General features: G+C 49.4%; 1 protein-coding gene across 4 annotated transcripts in view; it reads right to left on the bottom strand.

Annotated features, from left to right (window-relative positions):
- S100PBP (S100P binding protein) overlaps positions 1–17,271 on the bottom strand; it is a 141,603-nt gene that overhangs the window by 46,599 nt on the left and 77,733 nt on the right. For all 4 annotated transcript variants that reach the window (XM_075336174.1, XM_075336175.1, XM_075336172.1 and 1 more), the window contains exon 2: positions 15,267–16,590. In XM_075336174.1, coding sequence (XP_075192289.1) covers positions 15,267–16,568 — 1,302 coding nt within the window. In that variant the 5' untranslated portion in view covers positions 16,569–16,590. The remainder of the gene's footprint in view (positions 1–15,266; positions 16,591–17,271) is intronic.

Genomic DNA, 17,271 nt, shown 5'->3' with positions numbered 1-17,271 from the left:
AACCGATGATAGTCGAAGGGGGTTAGATCTGGTAAATAAGGTGGGTGGCCAACCAGCTGGAAGCCCAGCTCTGCCATGGTTGTTTGTGCAGTGTGAGCGGATGTGTTGTCTTGCAAGAATAAGATTCCTTTGGACAGCTTGCCGTGCCTTTTGGCCTTTAGAGCTGCCTTCAATCGGTCCAAAAGTTCAATGTAATACCTTGCATTGATGGTGGAACCCTTTTGAAGGTAGTCCACTAGCAGCACGCCCTCCTTATCCCAGAACACAGACGCCATCAACTTAGTGGCTGATTTTTACACCCTGAACTTCTTTGGACGAGCAGAACCACTGTGCCTCTACTCTTTAACTGCTCCTTGCTTTCAGGGTCATACAAATAAATCCAGGTCTCATCAATAGTGACCAGTCAATCCAGGAAGTTCTCATCAGTCCAGAAACGCTGACAAATGGATCGGGAAGTGTTTATTCGCATGCTTCTCTGATCTGTTGTCAAACATTTGGGGACCCACTTTGCAGATAGCTTCCTCATGTCCAAATGTTCATGGATAATGACACAAACACATTCACAGGAAATTCCCATGATGTCTGCTATGTCTTTAGCTGAAATTCGTCGATTCTCCAGATTGAGGTTGTCCACAGTATCGACGATCTCCGGAACAACAACCACTCTCGGTCGTCCAGGACGTTCCTCATCATTGCTGCTGAAGTGGCCCATTTTAAATTTGGCAACCCAGTTCTTAACTGTGGAATATGAAAGGCATTGATCCCCCAATGTCTGCGACATATCACCATGAATATCCTTCGCAGACTTTTCTTGCAGAAACAAGAATTTTATCACTCCTCTGCTCTCTCAGTTGCTGTGAATATTGCATTAGACACCGCATTTTTGTTTGCGTGCGCAGAACACTGTTGTCATAAGCAACAAACACAACATTTTGAAAACATATTAGACATACAAGGTTTTCATGTAATGTAACATTTGTTACCATAGAAACAAAAAAGATCACAAAGCCAAAGACTTATCAGCAGCGCCGCGCATCTATTCTGGTCAACTGGTATGAAATAAGAATCCTGAAATAAAACCTTCTTGGCACTCTAATTGGCTGGACTATTTTACCTAACAAAATCTCTATTCATTTTTTAAATTGCAGAAGATTTTTGTTAAACGTGGTTAAAGTATTAACCCCTTAACGACCACGGGCAGTAATCTTACGTTCTAGCTGTCATAGTGTTACTGCCCGCAGTCTGCTGCAGGCAGCTAGCAGCGATCGGCGCACATCTCAGCTGATTTTTACAGCTGAGCTGTGTGCCTGCCAGGCACGAGCAGAATCGTTATCCGTCCGTCCCTTTTAAATGGTGCTGTCAATATGTAACAGCGCCATTATAATAGCATCGGCGGTAAACATTTACTCACCACCCGATACCAGAAGTCACGTGACGTGACTGGTAGCACAGAGTCATGTGATGACTCCTGTAGCTCACATGACTCACTTCCTGCCTCACACAGCCGAGAGGTTAAGAGCATATCTGTTCACAGCTGTGTAGCTGTGATCAGCAGATATGGCAGAGCGATTAGACAGCTGATCCATATAGTCCCCTAGGGGACCTAGTAAAATTAAAAAAAAAAAAGTTTTAAAAAATCAAAAATGTAAAAGTTTAAATCACCCCCCTTCGTCCCATTCAAAATTAAAGGGTTAAAAAAAAAAACATACACATTTGGTATCGCCGCGTTCAGAAATGCCCGATCAAAATATAAAATCTAAACAGCGTAGCGGCAAAAACAATCCAAACGCCAAAATTACGTTTTTTTTGATCCCCACAAATTTTGCGCTAAATGCAATAACAGGCGATCAAAATGTAGCATCTGCGCAAAAATGGTACCGTTAAAAACGTCAGTTCGAGACACAAAAAATAAGCCGTCACTGAAGAGCAGGATACAAAGTCCGAAGGGGACTAGAAAAGTGTTAGGCAAGTAGGTTTTATGCTTGGTTGGAAATACACTAAAAATCCAGCCCAAAGTCTGCAATTTGTTGGCTCTCTCTCCAATGCTTAGTTCCCAGGGTTTTTTTTTTTAAATTGCTGAAATTTTCCGCAACAAATCCAGTTTGTGTTGGCCTTCCATATGAATGACTTTGTTACATGTTTATTAACTGTCACAACAGAAAAAGAAAGTTTTGGGCCTAAAAGTTACTTTTTATTAGAAAATGTTTAAAATACATAACTATGACTATACAGTATAAAACAAAGGCTACTGTGTAGGTGGAGACAGATATGTGAATTTAACACAATACTACATACCAATACATGTGTATTTTTAGCACCACTATGCGATGATCCAAAATATGTTTTTCAAAAAGTTTTGTTTGTGTGTGCTCACTACATCTGATCACGCTGATTTTACCCCCCGAATGTGAGCTACTTAAACACTGCAAGGGGCTCCCACAGGGCTTAGCATCACTCATACCCGAGACACTCGTAACTCACTCAAATTTCAAACCTGAACTTTGTTTTTTTGGAAATCTGTTTATAAACCTAAACATCGAACTTCAGGTTCGCTCATCTCTACCGAGAATCAGATACTGTGGGACAGCTACCGCTATAAGTTTTTCTTAAAAGCGGCCGCCTCTACAAGCCGGAATGGCAGCATTTCAAAGGCCAGAAATTTGGAAATACAGTCAAACATGGCCAGGGCTCATGGGTGGGTAAGGGGTACTTTCTCTTTCTCAAGTGTTTGGGGGATGGACAGATGAACTCCTCCATGGGATGGTGTGAAGATGCATTGTGCATTGATGCTGGTGCTGTCACATAGTCTTTCTGGGGAGCCTGTTGACCCTGTTGCTCGGGAAGGGGAGGAAGAGGCAGAGGAGCCTCAGATCTTTCCTGGTTTTTCAGGGGTCTACCCCCTTGCAGCATGTGCTTTGCATTCTGATGCCTCGTCATGCAAGTGGTGCTCAGGTTAAGAACATTATGCCTTTCTTCAGACTTAAAGCACAGCGTGCAAACTATCCATGTCTTGTCGTCAACACATTGGCTAAAGAAATGTCACACCAGGGAGCTCCTTTGAACTGGCTTTGGTGTGCTCAGTTCATCGGCACGATGGGCAGTAGCAGCCGACGTACTGGTTGGGCGCCGGCTGCTTTTGCACCCTGCTCCTTCTTTTGCTGTGCAGTTGGGGCAGGGTGATCACCCCCTCTTCCTCCGAACAGTGCATTTTACTCGGATGGTCTTCACTCCATGTGAGGTCTAGGACCTCATCAAACCCCGCATCATCTTCCACCAAATCCTCACCCCTGCCCTCCTTGCCAAAAGCATAAACGTTGGCACCTGTGTTTTGTCATCATCATAAATGTGCTGTGTTGGTCCGCTGACCATGTGCAATAGCCCTTCCACATCCTCAAACACAAGTGGTTTGGCATCAGTTCACTCAATCTCATCCACTTCAGGGGCAGGGGCCAGGGCCAGGTGGATGGGCCATGGAAACCTGGCCAATTGGAGTCAATAAAAAGCTGAAGTGACTGCTGCATGACTTGGGGCTCAGTCTGCTTGGCAAGGGAGTGAGGTGAAAGACAGATGCCCATAGGGCTCAGATGTAAACTCTGCCTTTTCAGCAGGGGATAGAGTGGAAGACCAGGAGAAGGAACTGGAGGTACTGCGTGCCATCCAATCTATAAACTACCTCTACTTGTTCTTGTTTGACCATTTGCGCAACAGGTACTTGTTCCTATGAAACTACGCAGATTGTCCTGTCGCCTGTGTGCATCAAGAGAAGGTGCATAGCAGTCACAGATCGATCAACCACGTCCTCTCCGTGCAGTACCATGTCCATATCTGCTATTTGATGCTCTCTTCATTCTCTGCACCCCAAAAAGTGCACAGTGGAGAAGAGAGAGTGTTCAGCAGATTATGGCTCTATTAGGGCAGCCTGCACCAGGTTCTGTAAGGCCAACCTGCACCAGGCTCTGTTAGGGCAGCCTGCACCAGGCTCAGAATAGAATGGTGGCGCCACCCGTGATCCAGACTTTAGGCCGGGTCAAGTGGTGTGCCGGCCAATCACAGCCATGCCAATGCTTGGCGTGGCTGTGATGGCTCCAGAAATGTCCACAGCCAAAGAGTTTGTTGATAGGTGCACTGCAGCCTTTCAATAAACTCTATTCAGCATCCGAACTCTGACAAAGACTTCTGTGAAAAGTCTGTTTGATTTTGAGCATGAGACACTAGGTGTCCGGTACGAACCAAGACCTTTACAGTTTGGGTTCGCTCATTACTAGTTTAGTCATTGGAATTCCTATTACTGAATGTTGCAAAAAAGAAAACCCTGGGCTAGAACTAAATCTCCTACTCAACTGGCATGAAGCACCCCTTACACCCATCTAATAAAGCACACTTTAAAAACAGATACCTTTACTTGAGAATCCATTTATAATACTATAACAGCTGAATACTGACATCATTTCTGGCCTTGAACAAATCCTCCTACATACTGAAAACTCGATTCAGCAACACTGCTGGCATGGGCACTTAGCCAAATGACGAGATTCTCCGCTTAGTCTGTCTACAGCAGATATCTGTAGCTGCTGTCTCAATTTCCAAGGATAGAAATTATTTTTTTGCAAATGCTAGAAAATACATCCGTGGTTACTTATGACTGGACTGTCTCATTGTACAGACTTTGTTGACAGCCCTGACCACATTTACTTGTAAATGCAGCATGTCCCTGCAGCATGTCCCGTTGTCTATTGAGCATAAGGTAACAGTGGCATAACTAAGCGTATGCCAAAAGGACAATCTTAAAACAGTGTCACACCATGCAAGGAGCGGATGACATGCAGTTTATTTACCGTTTAGCTCTTCTGGTGCACTTTTTTAACCTATCATCTATTTAATGCTTGTACTCCGCCTATCTTAATGTTTTTTTGGCCTGATAAAGAAACTAGAAGGTTTTGAAGTGGGTAGACTGTACATAAACCACATATCCGATCCTTGCCTGGTGTGATACTGTTTTGGATTATCAGCAGTGCAGAACATGTCAATTTCTTCCTGTTATCTCTCTATACACACTGCAGGATCCACAGCAGCTGTTTGAGGTTTTTAAAGGAGTTGTGCCCACACAACCCTTCAAGATGAAAGCATCTGTTCCTTTTCTTTTCAACATATTCACACAGATAAGATTATTGCGCTTTTTACATTTCCATCTTTTCTACATAACAAAAGGCCACTCTTGGCATACACAGGATAATATTGGCCCTTAAGGCCCAGTCACACACAACAACTTACCAGCGATCCCAAAAACGATGAGACCTGATAGGGATCACTGGTAAGTCGCTGGTGAGATGTCACACAGTCAGACCTTACCAACGATGCAGGAACGATACAGGTCGCAGTAGCGACCTGTATAACGATCTCAGCAGTCACTGTGACCCTGTCACACAGTGTCAAACACAGCGATGTGTCCTGCCCAGCAGGACATCGCCTTTGAAGAAAATGGCCTGGACCATTCTGCAACGACTAGAGATCTCACAGCAGGGGCCTGATCGCTGGTAGGTGTCACACATAACAAGATCGCTAACGGGATCGCTACTGCATCACAGAAACAGTGACTCAGCAGCGATCTCGCTAGCGATCTCGTTATGTGTGACGGTACCTTTAGGATAGGTCATCAATCTTTGGATACCTGGGGGCCTAAGGAGAGATCATGAATATCTGATCAGCAGGCACCCGGCATAATGAATGGGCAGCAGTGCTACTGCAAACATAGAACCTTCCACATTTTTACACGGGCACAGTGGCTTGTGAAATGTGGCCAAGCCTGATACTGCAGGTCATATTCTTTACTTAATTAGCGCTGCGCTCCAGTACTGTAGAGGCAAACTTGGGCGGTGAAAAAAAAAAAACCCAACAGTGAATTTGGACAAAAAAACCCCCCAGACACTAGAATGCCTGTAAAGTATATAAAGAAAGAAATGAAGACAAAAATCCAGGGTTATCATCTCATTGCATAATGTAATATACTGCTTGCATAGGAAATACATTTACTATTTGATACCTATTATTGGACTAATCTGATTACATTTTGTGGTACCCATGAGCATGAATAGAGTGATGAACATATTAAGCACAGGCTCACTCTTGGAATTTTGTGACCTGCATAAGCAGCTATGCCCTATTATTGCCGACACAGCAAACAGCATTTTACACTTAGAAAACAGTATTGTGGAATGTCTCCAGTATTAGCAGTTTACCATAATATTCACAATATATTACAAGAGGTTCATCTGTTACTGCACTTAAAACGCAACTGTCATTTTCAGGAAAATAAGCAACTCTGTAATATATCTGTGAAGCCCCGCAGGTGCTGTGTCGGTGTCGGTGCGTTACCTTCAGGGACTCCACGTTGCTGGATCTCCGTCACTGGTAGGAAATCTTCTTGTTTTTGATCGTGACGCCACTCTCAGTATTTGCGGTCAGAGGGGACCGCCACTGCAGGTTAGAGGACGCCTGGGGCTGATGGTGGGTGCAGTCGGGTGTAGTAGCCTCCTGAGAGTGAGGCAAGCCCCAGGGCCCTTTGTAAAGCTGTAGTACCACAAGTCGCAGAATGACCACACACAGGCAGAGTGTCTTTCAGGGTTTTTACTCACTTCAGATGGCAGGGTGAGTAACCCGGGCGTAGCTGGGATGAACCAGGTGGGAACCAGGTATCCTTCCGGCTGACTGTATGAGGGTGACTACAAACTCGCCTTCCTTAGCCCTTGGTGGTTTGGGGTGACCCCGACTTTGAGTCCCTATGGGGGTCACCCAGGGAAGATGCTCCAAGCCTCTCTCCCCTTCTTGTGTTGCCGTGTGCTTGTTCCCCGGGCCAGGCCACTCCAGCCTCTTGCCTCCTGTGACCTATGGGCCCTACTTGCGGTTACGTGGCTGCGGCTTTTGGTTGTTGTGGTGTGGGCTGTAAGAGCCCCACACCGGCAGGTTTAGCAGGGAAAGGTGAATCTATCCTCGCTTCGGGATCTGCCGCCCGGTTGGGCCTGGTGCTCTCTAGAAGTCTCCTTACTTCCCACTCCGTTGCACTCGCTAGCTGAAGCTGGCTTTCAGGCAGCACTTCTAGTTGACCGTTCTCCCCCGTCTGTAGCCACTGCGCGGGCGCTGTTAGACAGCATCAGCCCCACAGGTCTGCTCCTCACTGAGCCCTCTGGAGTTCTGCTCTAACCGACTCACTGGTGGGTTTTTCCATCTCTGCTCTTTCTGCTGACATCTCCTCAGTCCGAGCTCCCAGCTCTAACTAACTCCTCCTATCTCTCTTTCCTTCCCCACTTGTGTCTGCCTACGCCACCTAGCAACCAGACTCTCCACCACACCCCTTGAGAGGAGATGGAGGCTTTTTAACCCCCTGCCACTATTCCAGTGGAGGTATAGGCTTTGCCCCCTCCTGGGATCCCCAGGGGTCCTCTCATGGGTACATGTGTGAGACCTGATCACTATGCGCCTGTGTTCCACACCCCTGTCAGCCATCTGGATTACCTGTATTGTACTGTCCCCAGCATGGGTGCAGTACTCAGTGGTGCCTGACCAGGTCAGGGGCGCCACATTCCCCCTTAGTTATCACCAGCACGTCCTCGGGCTGCAAGACAACATTTTAAAATGCATAAAACATTAAAACATGGTAAAACATTTAAAAGCACCAGGTATCAGACATCACCTCCCTCCACCCACAAGTCCGTTAACCCTCCCAAAACCCTCTCAGGAGGCAGGTCACCGGTCCTTTTGGTAACCAGATCTGGGCCATCCGTTTCCCCAGACCTTTCCTCCAATCTTCCTCTCCCGTTGGCCGCGACTTCAGCCACTTCTGGCAGGATGTAGAGGCGGCTTTCATGGGCTGGTGGTTTCAGGGTATACCTGGCCTGGTGGATCCGCGCCGTCAACCTCTTCTGGCAGGATGCAGAGGCGGCCTCCACAGTTGGTGCTGACCAGGTACCCTCTTTGTGGTGGTGAGCCAAGGCCCCATAAACAGGCGTGCTCTCTGGTCGCAGGTGAGCCAAGGCCCTTTTCTACGGACGGGCCCCCCTGGTTGCAGACGAGCCAAGCCCCTAAACAGGCTGGCCCTGGTGGTGGTGCCACTGGTGTAACTATTTACACTGCGAGAGTTTGTGGCTATAGCAAGTTCATAGCCTTAAAGTTTATTTCTCACAATAGTTTTTGTGGGCGCATTTCTTAAACGTTGCAAACAAAACTTTCAAAACTTTAACTTCTGTACTTCTTTTCTGTACTTTACTTTACTCCTCTTTTTCACTAGGGCGAGGGCACGTTGGGCACTGGCACCTGTGACTTTCTTGCTCTTTGTCTCTGTCTTCATCTGTAGGATCTTTATCTTTCCGTTCTTGATCTTCATCTGTTTCTACATCTGGTTCTTTATCTCTATCTTGTCTTTCTTGTCTTTCTTGTCTTTCTTGTCTTTCTTGTCTTTCTTGTCTTTCTTGTCTTTCTTGTCTTTCTTGTCTTTCTTGTGGCATGGGATGACTGTAAGGTTTGTTGGGACATAAGGTTACATCAAGTGCGTACAATCCCCTTTCACCTTGGTGCATGGTAAACTGTACCGAATCTCCCATTTTCAGATTTCTGCAAGGGTGTCCTCTTGGCAGATGAGCGTTCACATCTCTGCGGTTTACAAATATCCCTTCTTTTATTCCTGGTGCTACAATAAAGCCATAACCACTTTTCAAGTTGAAATCTTCCACTACGCCATAACACAGGGGTCCTCTAGCCTGGGCTTTGGACTCTCTCAACATACGCTTCTCCTTTAGGTCTCTGGCGGTGACTGCTCTCTGTTCAGGAGACTGTGGTGCTGGAGCAAACTGTGTTCTTCTGCGCCGTGTCTTGCGGGCTGGGTCCATGCCTGTGGGCTCCCAGGTGAAGCTCTTAGGCAGCTCTTCTTCTGCAGAGGGGGTCAGGTCCTCCTCATCCCAGCGGGAGTATGGCAGCATTTCTGGCTCTGAGTAGGAGTCTGCTGCGGCTGGCGTCGGAGTTAGCCCTTCTGCCTCCTGGCCTCCTCTCCCCCTTAGTTCTTCCTGGCACTCCTCTGATGGCAGGACTGGGGATGGACTTTCTCCTGCTGGCCCAGGCGGGGGACTCTCTGGTGTAGCTGCAGGGGTTACCTGAATCTCCTCAGGGGTGCATGGGGGGCGCAGGTACAGATCCACCAACCACTGGGGAAACTTGGCCTCCATGTCAGCCCTCATCTGCCAGTATTCTTCCTCCAGCGTGGGCTTCCTATCAGAGACCTCCGGGGACTGGGGAGCAGTGTCAGCTCTGGCCTTACAGGCCGGGGTAAATGCTGAGGTAGTCTTTCCTTGGCGGGCCGCGCCTGGCATGGCGGCGGCCTGGTCTTGGCGGGCCGCGCCTATCATGGCGGCGGCCTGGTCTTGGCGGGCCGCGCCTATCATGGCGGCGGCCTGGTCTGTGCGGGCCGGGCAGGGCATCGCTGCGGCGGCCTGGTCTTGGCGGGCCGCGCCTATCATGGCGGCGGCCTGGTCTGTGCGGGCCGGGCAGGGCATCGCTGCGGCGGCCTGGTCTTGGCGGGCCGAGCAGGGCATCGCTGCGGCGGCCGGGGCTTGGCGGGCCGCGCCTATCATGGCGGCGGCCTGGTCTGTGCGGGCCGGGCAGGGCATCGCTGCGGCGGCCTGGTCTTGGCGGGCCGAGCAGGGCATCGCTGCGGCGGCCTGGTCTTGGCGGGCCGAGCAGGGCATCGCTGCGGCGGCCGGGGCTTGGCGGGCCGCGCCCGGCATGGCGGCGGCCTGGATCAGTGTCGCTGTTGCAGGGGGCTCTGTGCAGGCTGGGCTGGACGTCGCTGCAGCAGTCTGGGCTTGGCGGGCCGCGCCCTGTATGGCGGCGGCCTGGTCTTGGCGGGCCGCGCCCAGGATGGCGGCGGCCTGGTCCTGGTGGGCCGGGCAGGGCATCGCTGCAGGGACTGGGTCTTGGTGGGCCGAGCAGGACATCGCTGCAGCCGCTGGGGCTTGGAGGGCCGCACCTGGCGTGGCTGCGGCCTGCTTCAGCGTCGCCGCACCGGACGCCTCTTCAGGGACCGCGGACGTGGCAGCAGGGGTCGGGGCACTTGCGCGGGCCGGGGCATCATTCGACTCACCCGTTGTTGGTAGCACTGGGGTCTGCGTCGTCGCCGTCCCGCCTGACACCCGGCATGCAGCTCTCCCTTCATAGGCCCGAACCGCCGCGGTCAGCTCCTGCAGTTCCATCCGTTCCTCCCGAATCTGCTCCACGACCCGGGTCTCCAGCCGGTTGCAAAACTGGGCCAGCTCTCGGTACCACCAGGCAGCGGAGCCTGGTTCTGGGTTCCTGCGGTCAGACGCCATTTCTTCTGCGCCGTCTTCTGCACGGTCTCCCAGCAGTGGACTCTTCGCTGCCTCCTGTAACAAGCTGTCCAGTTTCTGCTCTGCCTCTTTCAGCAGCTCCTCTCCCAGCAGCAGGCTTGTGGCTTCCTTTCCTTCCCGCCGTCTCTCGACGCTTCCACTCTCATAGCTGGCAAGGTCAGAACCCTGCAGGGGATCTCTGGGTAGCCACACCTCTTCGTGGGCGGTAACTTCTTCCAGCGCGGGCTGCTGTTGTTTTTCAGCGCGCTTTTCATGGTGGCAATATGGCGGCGCTTCCAATTTTTCAAGCGGACCGCCCAGGCACATGGTCACCTGTCTGAACAGGTCTAGTCCTTATCCTGTTCGTGACGCCAGATGTGAAGCCCCACGGGTGTTGTGTCGGTGCATACCTTCAGGGACTCCACGTAGCTGGATCTGGTCACAGGTAGGGAATCTTCAGTGTTGATCGTGACGCCACTCTCAGTATTTGCGGTCAGAGGGGACCGCCACTGCAGGTTAGAGGACGCCTGGGGCTGATGGTGGGTGCAGTCGGGTGTAGTAGCCTCCTGAGAGTGAGGCAAGCCCCAGGGCCCTTTGTAAAGCTGTAGTACCACAAGTCGCAGAATGACCACACACAGGCAGAGTGTCTTTCAGGGTTTTTACTCACTTCAGATGGCAGGGTGAGTAACCCGGGCGTAGCTGGGATGAACCAGGTGGGAACCAGGTATCCTTCCGGCTGACTGTATGAGGGTGACTACAAACTCGCCTTCCTTAGCCCTTGGTGGTTTGGGGTGACCCCGACTTTGAGTCCCTATGGGGGTCACCCAGGGAAGATGCTCCAAGCCTCTCTCCCCTTCTTGTGTTGCCGTGTGCTTGTTCCCCGGGCCAGGCCACTCCAGCCTCTTGCCTCCTGTGACCTATGGGCCCTACTTGCGGTTACGTGGCTGCGGCTTTTGGTTGTTGTGGTGTGGGCTGTAAGAGCCCCACACCGGCAGGTTTAGCAGGGAAAGGTGAATCTATCCTCGCTTCGGGATCTGCCGCCCGGTTGGGCCTGGTGCTCTCTAGAAGTCTCCTTACTTCCCACTCCGTTGCACTCGCTAGCTGAAGCTGGCTTTCAGGCAGCACTTCTAGTTGACCGTTCTCCCCCGTCTGTAGCCACTGCGCGGGCGCTGTTAGACAGCATCAGCCCCACAGGTCTGCTCCTCACTGAGCCCTCTGGAGTTCTGCTCTAACCGACTCACTGGTGGGTTTTTCCATCTCTGCTCTTTCTGCTGACATCTCCTCAGTCCGAGCTCCCAGCTCTAACTAACTCCTCCTATCTCTCTTTCCTTCCCCACTTGTGTCTGCCTACGCCACCTAGCAACCAGACTCTCCACCACACCCCTTGAGAGGAGATGGAGGCTTTTTAACCCCCTGCCACTATTCCAGTGGAGGTATAGGCTTTGCCCCCTCCTGGGATCCCCAGGGGTCCTCTCATGGGTACATGTGTGAGACCTGATCACTATGCGCCTGTGTTCCACACCCCTGTCAGCCATCTGGATTACCTGTATTGTACTGTCCCCAGCATGGGTGCAGTACTCAGTGGTGCCTGACCAGGTCAGGGGCGCCACATATCTTATCAGGGAAATTTGTTTCTCTGCCAGAATTGATCACTCATTAATTATCAAAATTGTCTATTCTGGGGTAAAATCTGTGTTCAGTGAGGACTTTCCCATTACTGAGATAGGAGATGGGAGTGTTACTGATGAGATTCTATGATGACGAGAAAGGCAGAGGGAGGAGCTAATGGCAGAGCTCCGCCCCCTTCACCCTACAACTGAAGTCATCAGAACGTGATTCTTAGCACAAGAGGTGAGCGCTGGGTGGCCAATGTACAGGCAGAGGAAGATGAAGGTGTGCTACAACTGCAGTCATCAGACCGTGATCTCTGCACAAGAGGTGAGTGCTGGGTGACCAATGTACAGGCAGAGGAAGATGAGTTACAAGTGAAGTCATCAGGACGTGATCTCTTAGCACAAAAGGTGAGCGCTGGGTGGCCAATGTACAAGCAGAGGAAGATGAAGGTGTGCTACAAGTGAAGTCATCAGAACGTGATCTCTTAGCACAAAAGGTGAGCGCTGGGTGGCCAATGTACAAGCAGAGGAAGATGAAGGTGTGCTACAAGTGAAGTCATCAGAACGTGATCTCTTAGAACAAGAGTGAGTGCTGCAACGTCATCTCTTTCACGCTTGGACCCAAATGCTCGATCATTAACAATACTAATTTTCATCTCTTCCATAGTTCCTGGAATAAGCTCTACCCAGTCTACTGAATACAGTTTTAAGTCAGAATTGAGAATTTTGATAATGACTGATAAATTCCAGCAAAGAAAGCAGATTTGTCTGAGAAGAAATATTGCACAGTTGCTTCAATTTTCATATGTACTATTGATTTACGAAGTAAAAATTAAAACAGTTAGGCTAAGTTCACACTTCCGTTGTTTTGCATCAGTCACATGCGCTGCTTGACGCATGTGACTGATGCGTTGTACAACGGATGACAACGGTGACAAAGAAAAGAATTTCTTTGTCGGACTCCGTTGTGTGCGGGGGGCGGAGTTCAGGTGGCGGAGCTGAGGACGTCAGTGCCGCAGTCTGCATGGCTGGGGACAGGTGAGTGAGTGTGTGTGTGTGGGTGTCTACATGCGTGTGTACATGCGAAGTGCGGGAGGGGGCGGAGCCGAGCGGGGCCGTGGAGCCGAGGACGTCAGTGCTGCGGGGACTGCAGGGCTGGGGACAAATGTGTGAGTGTATGTGTGTACACATGCGGAGTACGGGAGGGGGCGGAGCCGAGTGGTGAAGTGTCGGCCTCCTTGCACACTGTATCCAGGTTAAATATCGGGTATAAGCAAAGCACTTTTTGCTTGGTTACCCGATATTTATCTTGGACACCAGCTTAGCGCTGGCTCCTCGCCCCCGTAACCACTGTAAATATCGGGTAACTAACCAAAGCGCATTGCTTGGTTACCCGATGTTTATCCTGCTTACGGGGGCGGGAGCCAGAGAGCGCATGCGCAGCGAAATCCTACGGATCGTGCTGCTCAAAAAACGTTACAGGCTGTGTTGCTCCCGCCCGGCGGTCAGTTAAAAAACGACTGACCGCGACGCAGCGGATGCAACGCAGCATCATCAGTCACAATCCGTCACTAATAGAAGCCTATGGGGAAAAACAGGATTCCTGCAAAATATTTTGCAGGATACCGTAATTCCTCAAGGCTACGGATTGTGACTGATGCAAAACAACGGAAGTGTGAACTTAGCCTTACACTGTAAGCAATTTTCTGGGACCAATAATATTATTCATCTAATATATAAAGCTGAATATGGAATGTGTGTGTGTGTGTATATATATATTTATGTGTGCTGTTCATGTCCGGGATTGGCATCTGCACAGTCGCAGCTACAGCCACAAAATTTTGCAAACTCACACGTCTGGACGCAGAGAGCGTCATAGGCTATGTTGTGAGGCGAAATTTTAACCCCGCGCGTTCCAACTTACCAATCAATTTCGCCCATATCTACATAATGGGGAAAAAGTGAAGCAAAAAGTGTATCCACACAGTCGCATTTACAATCCCGAAATTTTGCACAGACACCTCATGTGACCCAGGGAATGTCGTAGACTATGTTTTGACAGGAAAATTTAACCCCACGCTTTACAGTTACTCTCCAAAAAAACATGCCTCCATTAAAGTAAATGGAGCCTGGAACTACAGGTTATTAGTAGGAGCTGTGATTGGTTGCTATAGGAACAAAAGACATTCATAGTATAAGCAGCTTATATGTGAGGTAATAAGATGTCGGTGGGGAGACAGACGGGGAAAGAGACAGACGGGGAAAGAGACAGACGGGGAAAGAGACAGACGGGGAAAGAGACAGACGGGGAAAGAGACAGACGGGGAAAGAGACAGACGGGGAAAGAGACAGACGGGGAAAGAGACAGACGGGGAAAGAGACAGACGGGGAAAGAGACAGACGGGGAAAGAGACAGACGGGGAAAGAGACAGACGGGGAAAGAGACAGACGGGGAAAGAGACAGACGGGGAAAGAGACAGACGGGGAAAGAGACAGACGGGGAAAGAGACAGACGGGGAAAGAGACAGACGGGGAAAGAGACAGACGGGGAAAGAGACAGACGGGGAAAGAGACAGACGGGGAAAGAGACAGACGGGGAAAGAGACAGACGGGGAAAGAGACAGACGGGGAAAGAGACAGACGGGGAAAGAGACAGACGGGGAAAGAGACAGACGGGGAAAGAGACAGACGGGGAAAGAGACAGACGGGGAAAGAGACAGACGGGGAAAGAGACAGACGGGGAAAGAGACAGACGGGGAAAGAGACAGACGGGGAAAGAGACAGACGGGGAAAGAGACAGACGGGGAAAGAGACAGACGGGGAAAGAGACAGACGGGGAAAGAGACAGACGGGGAAAGAGACAGACGGGGAAAGAGACAGACGGGGAAAGAGACAGACTGAGCACATTACTTGGCCAATTTAGTTAAATCTGTGTGGAACATCTGTGGTGTTGAAATATATGTTGTGAAATGCTTCTATTAGCTTAGTTTTTGCCTTTTAATAATTACATTTCTATTTGTTTTGTGGTTTTTGTGTGCAGAATACATTTTTGTTAATACATTCTATTTTGTTAACAGCAGTTATTAACCAGGGCGAAGCTGGGTAGTACAGCTTATATATATACATACATACACACACACACACACACGTGTGTGTGTTGTAAAATGTGTACTCATCTATAGAACAGTAAAGTAAGAACTGGCATGGGCAGCAACTGTGCCCTAGCTGTCCCGATTTATAGAAAACCCCTTTAATTCTGTACCATTCTTTCAGAACTACCCCAATATAATGGTAAGAAGCCTACCTTGGATTGATTGTTGTTTGCAGTTGGTGCAGCACCTTGATTTGGTGGATTTGTGGAACTTGCGGAAGGCTTATTCTGCACACTTTCACTTTCTTCAGAAGGCTTTTCGCACTCTGCAGTTTTTCCAGTTCGCAATGACATAATGTTCAGTTTTGGCTTTACAGAAGCTACAGAGGAAGTTGTGGAAGGCACTTTTGAGGGCTTTGATCCTGCTGCATGATGAGAATGAGGATCCTTAGACAACCCTGCTGTATTAAGGGGAAGTGCTGCATCAGAATTACTGCAGCTTGCAGCTTTGGCTTTTAAAACCTGAGGACGTAATGTAGAGTCTGATATTCCAGAACTCTTACCATTATTAGAGATGGCGGCCAATCCAACACCATTGCCTTTATTTGATGAGGAGGGAACCACAGGACTTAATGGCAAGAGATTGTCAATGTCCTCATCAAAAGCAAAGTACAGGTCCTCCCTACAAGTCAGTGCAGAGGTAACCCCAAGCAAAGAGATGGATGTCTGAGGGAGACGTTTTGGAGAAAATGAATTGTGAGTCTCAGAAGAAGAGACTTCTTTCATGCCCAGCAATGGTGTTGACAGGTCCAGCACAGTTTTAGAGGTAGGAAGCTCTTTTGGAGATTTCACATTGCAAACACTAGACTGGATTGGTTCAATCACCTCTACTCGGTCTAAGGCTGACTGGCAGGGTGAGGGAGGCATTGCAGCATAGTTGTTTAGGTCTCCTTCACTCTCTGGTTCTCGAGTCAAAGTGTTAGACACATCCCAAACATCCAGTGTTTTGTAAAGTGAAGCGCCATCATTCTCACCTTCATTTTCTGAAGGTCTAAATGTGACCACACGTGTCATCTCATTATACTTTTCTGGGGGTTCATCAGCATAGCAAGGGTCATTATCATCACGCAGCAAGGTATCCTCTTGTTCTGAAGTCAAACACAATTCAGAGTCATCCTCATCTTCCAAAGGGTCCAATAAAGAATCATCCAACTCCTCTCCCCCAGAATTTTCTGAGTCTAAGGCTGGAAAAAGTGGATGCTGGGTGGCCAATGTACGGGCAGAGGAAGATGAAGGTGTGCTACAAGTGAAGGCATCAGGACGTGATCTCTTAGCACAAGGGGTGAGCAATGTAACTTCATCTCTTTCACGCTTAGACCCAGTTGCTCGATCATTAATAATTCTGATTTTTATCTCTTCCATAGTTTCTGGAAGAAGCTCTTCCCTTGCTGTTGGGCACAACACTTGCCGCTCAGAGTATATTCCGGGCATGGAAGAATCATTGACTACTTTCATAAGTCAGCTGGTTCAAGATGTTCTGCAGAAAAAGGCAATTTTATTAATAGCACAACACTAAAGGACTGCGATGAATATAGGACTCACACATTATTTATGAATGAACATATTTCAATACACTGTATGCACAATTTAAGCAAGTGGGTATTTTGGCCTATATTTTTATGCAGATTACAACTCCAGGCTGTGTAAACTTCAATGCTTATTGGATGAAGCAGATCAGATAATGTGTATTTGTGTAACGAGGGGAGTGCGGCCTAAAGGTACTGTCACACTAAGCAACATTGCTGGCAACATCGCTGCTGAGGCACGACTTTTGTGACGTTGCTAGCGATGTTGCTGTGTGTGACATCCAGTAACAACCTGGCCCCTGCTGTGAGGTCGTTGGTTGTTGCTGAATGTCCTGGACCATTTTTTAGTTGTTGCTGTCCCGCTGTGAAGCACACATCGCTGTGTGTGACAGCGAGACAGCAACAACTAAATGTGCAGTGAGCAGGAGCCGGCTTCTGCGGACGCTGGTAACCAATGTAAATATCAGGTAACCAAGGAGCCCTTTCCTTGGTTACCCGATATTTACCTTCGTTACCAGCGTCCGCCGCTCTCACGCTGTCAGTACCGGCTCCCTGCACACATAGCCAGACTACACATCGGGTAATTAACCCGATGTGTACTCTGGCTAGGAGTGCAGGGAGCCAGCGCTAAG

This window comes from Anomaloglossus baeobatrachus, chromosome 2, assembly GCF_048569485.1.
Source record: "Anomaloglossus baeobatrachus isolate aAnoBae1 chromosome 2, aAnoBae1.hap1, whole genome shotgun sequence".
Classification (NCBI taxonomy): Eukaryota; Metazoa; Chordata; class Amphibia; order Anura; family Aromobatidae; genus Anomaloglossus; species Anomaloglossus baeobatrachus.
Note: the sequence above shows the minus strand (reverse complement) of the source record. Positions and strands in the feature narration are given on the sequence as shown.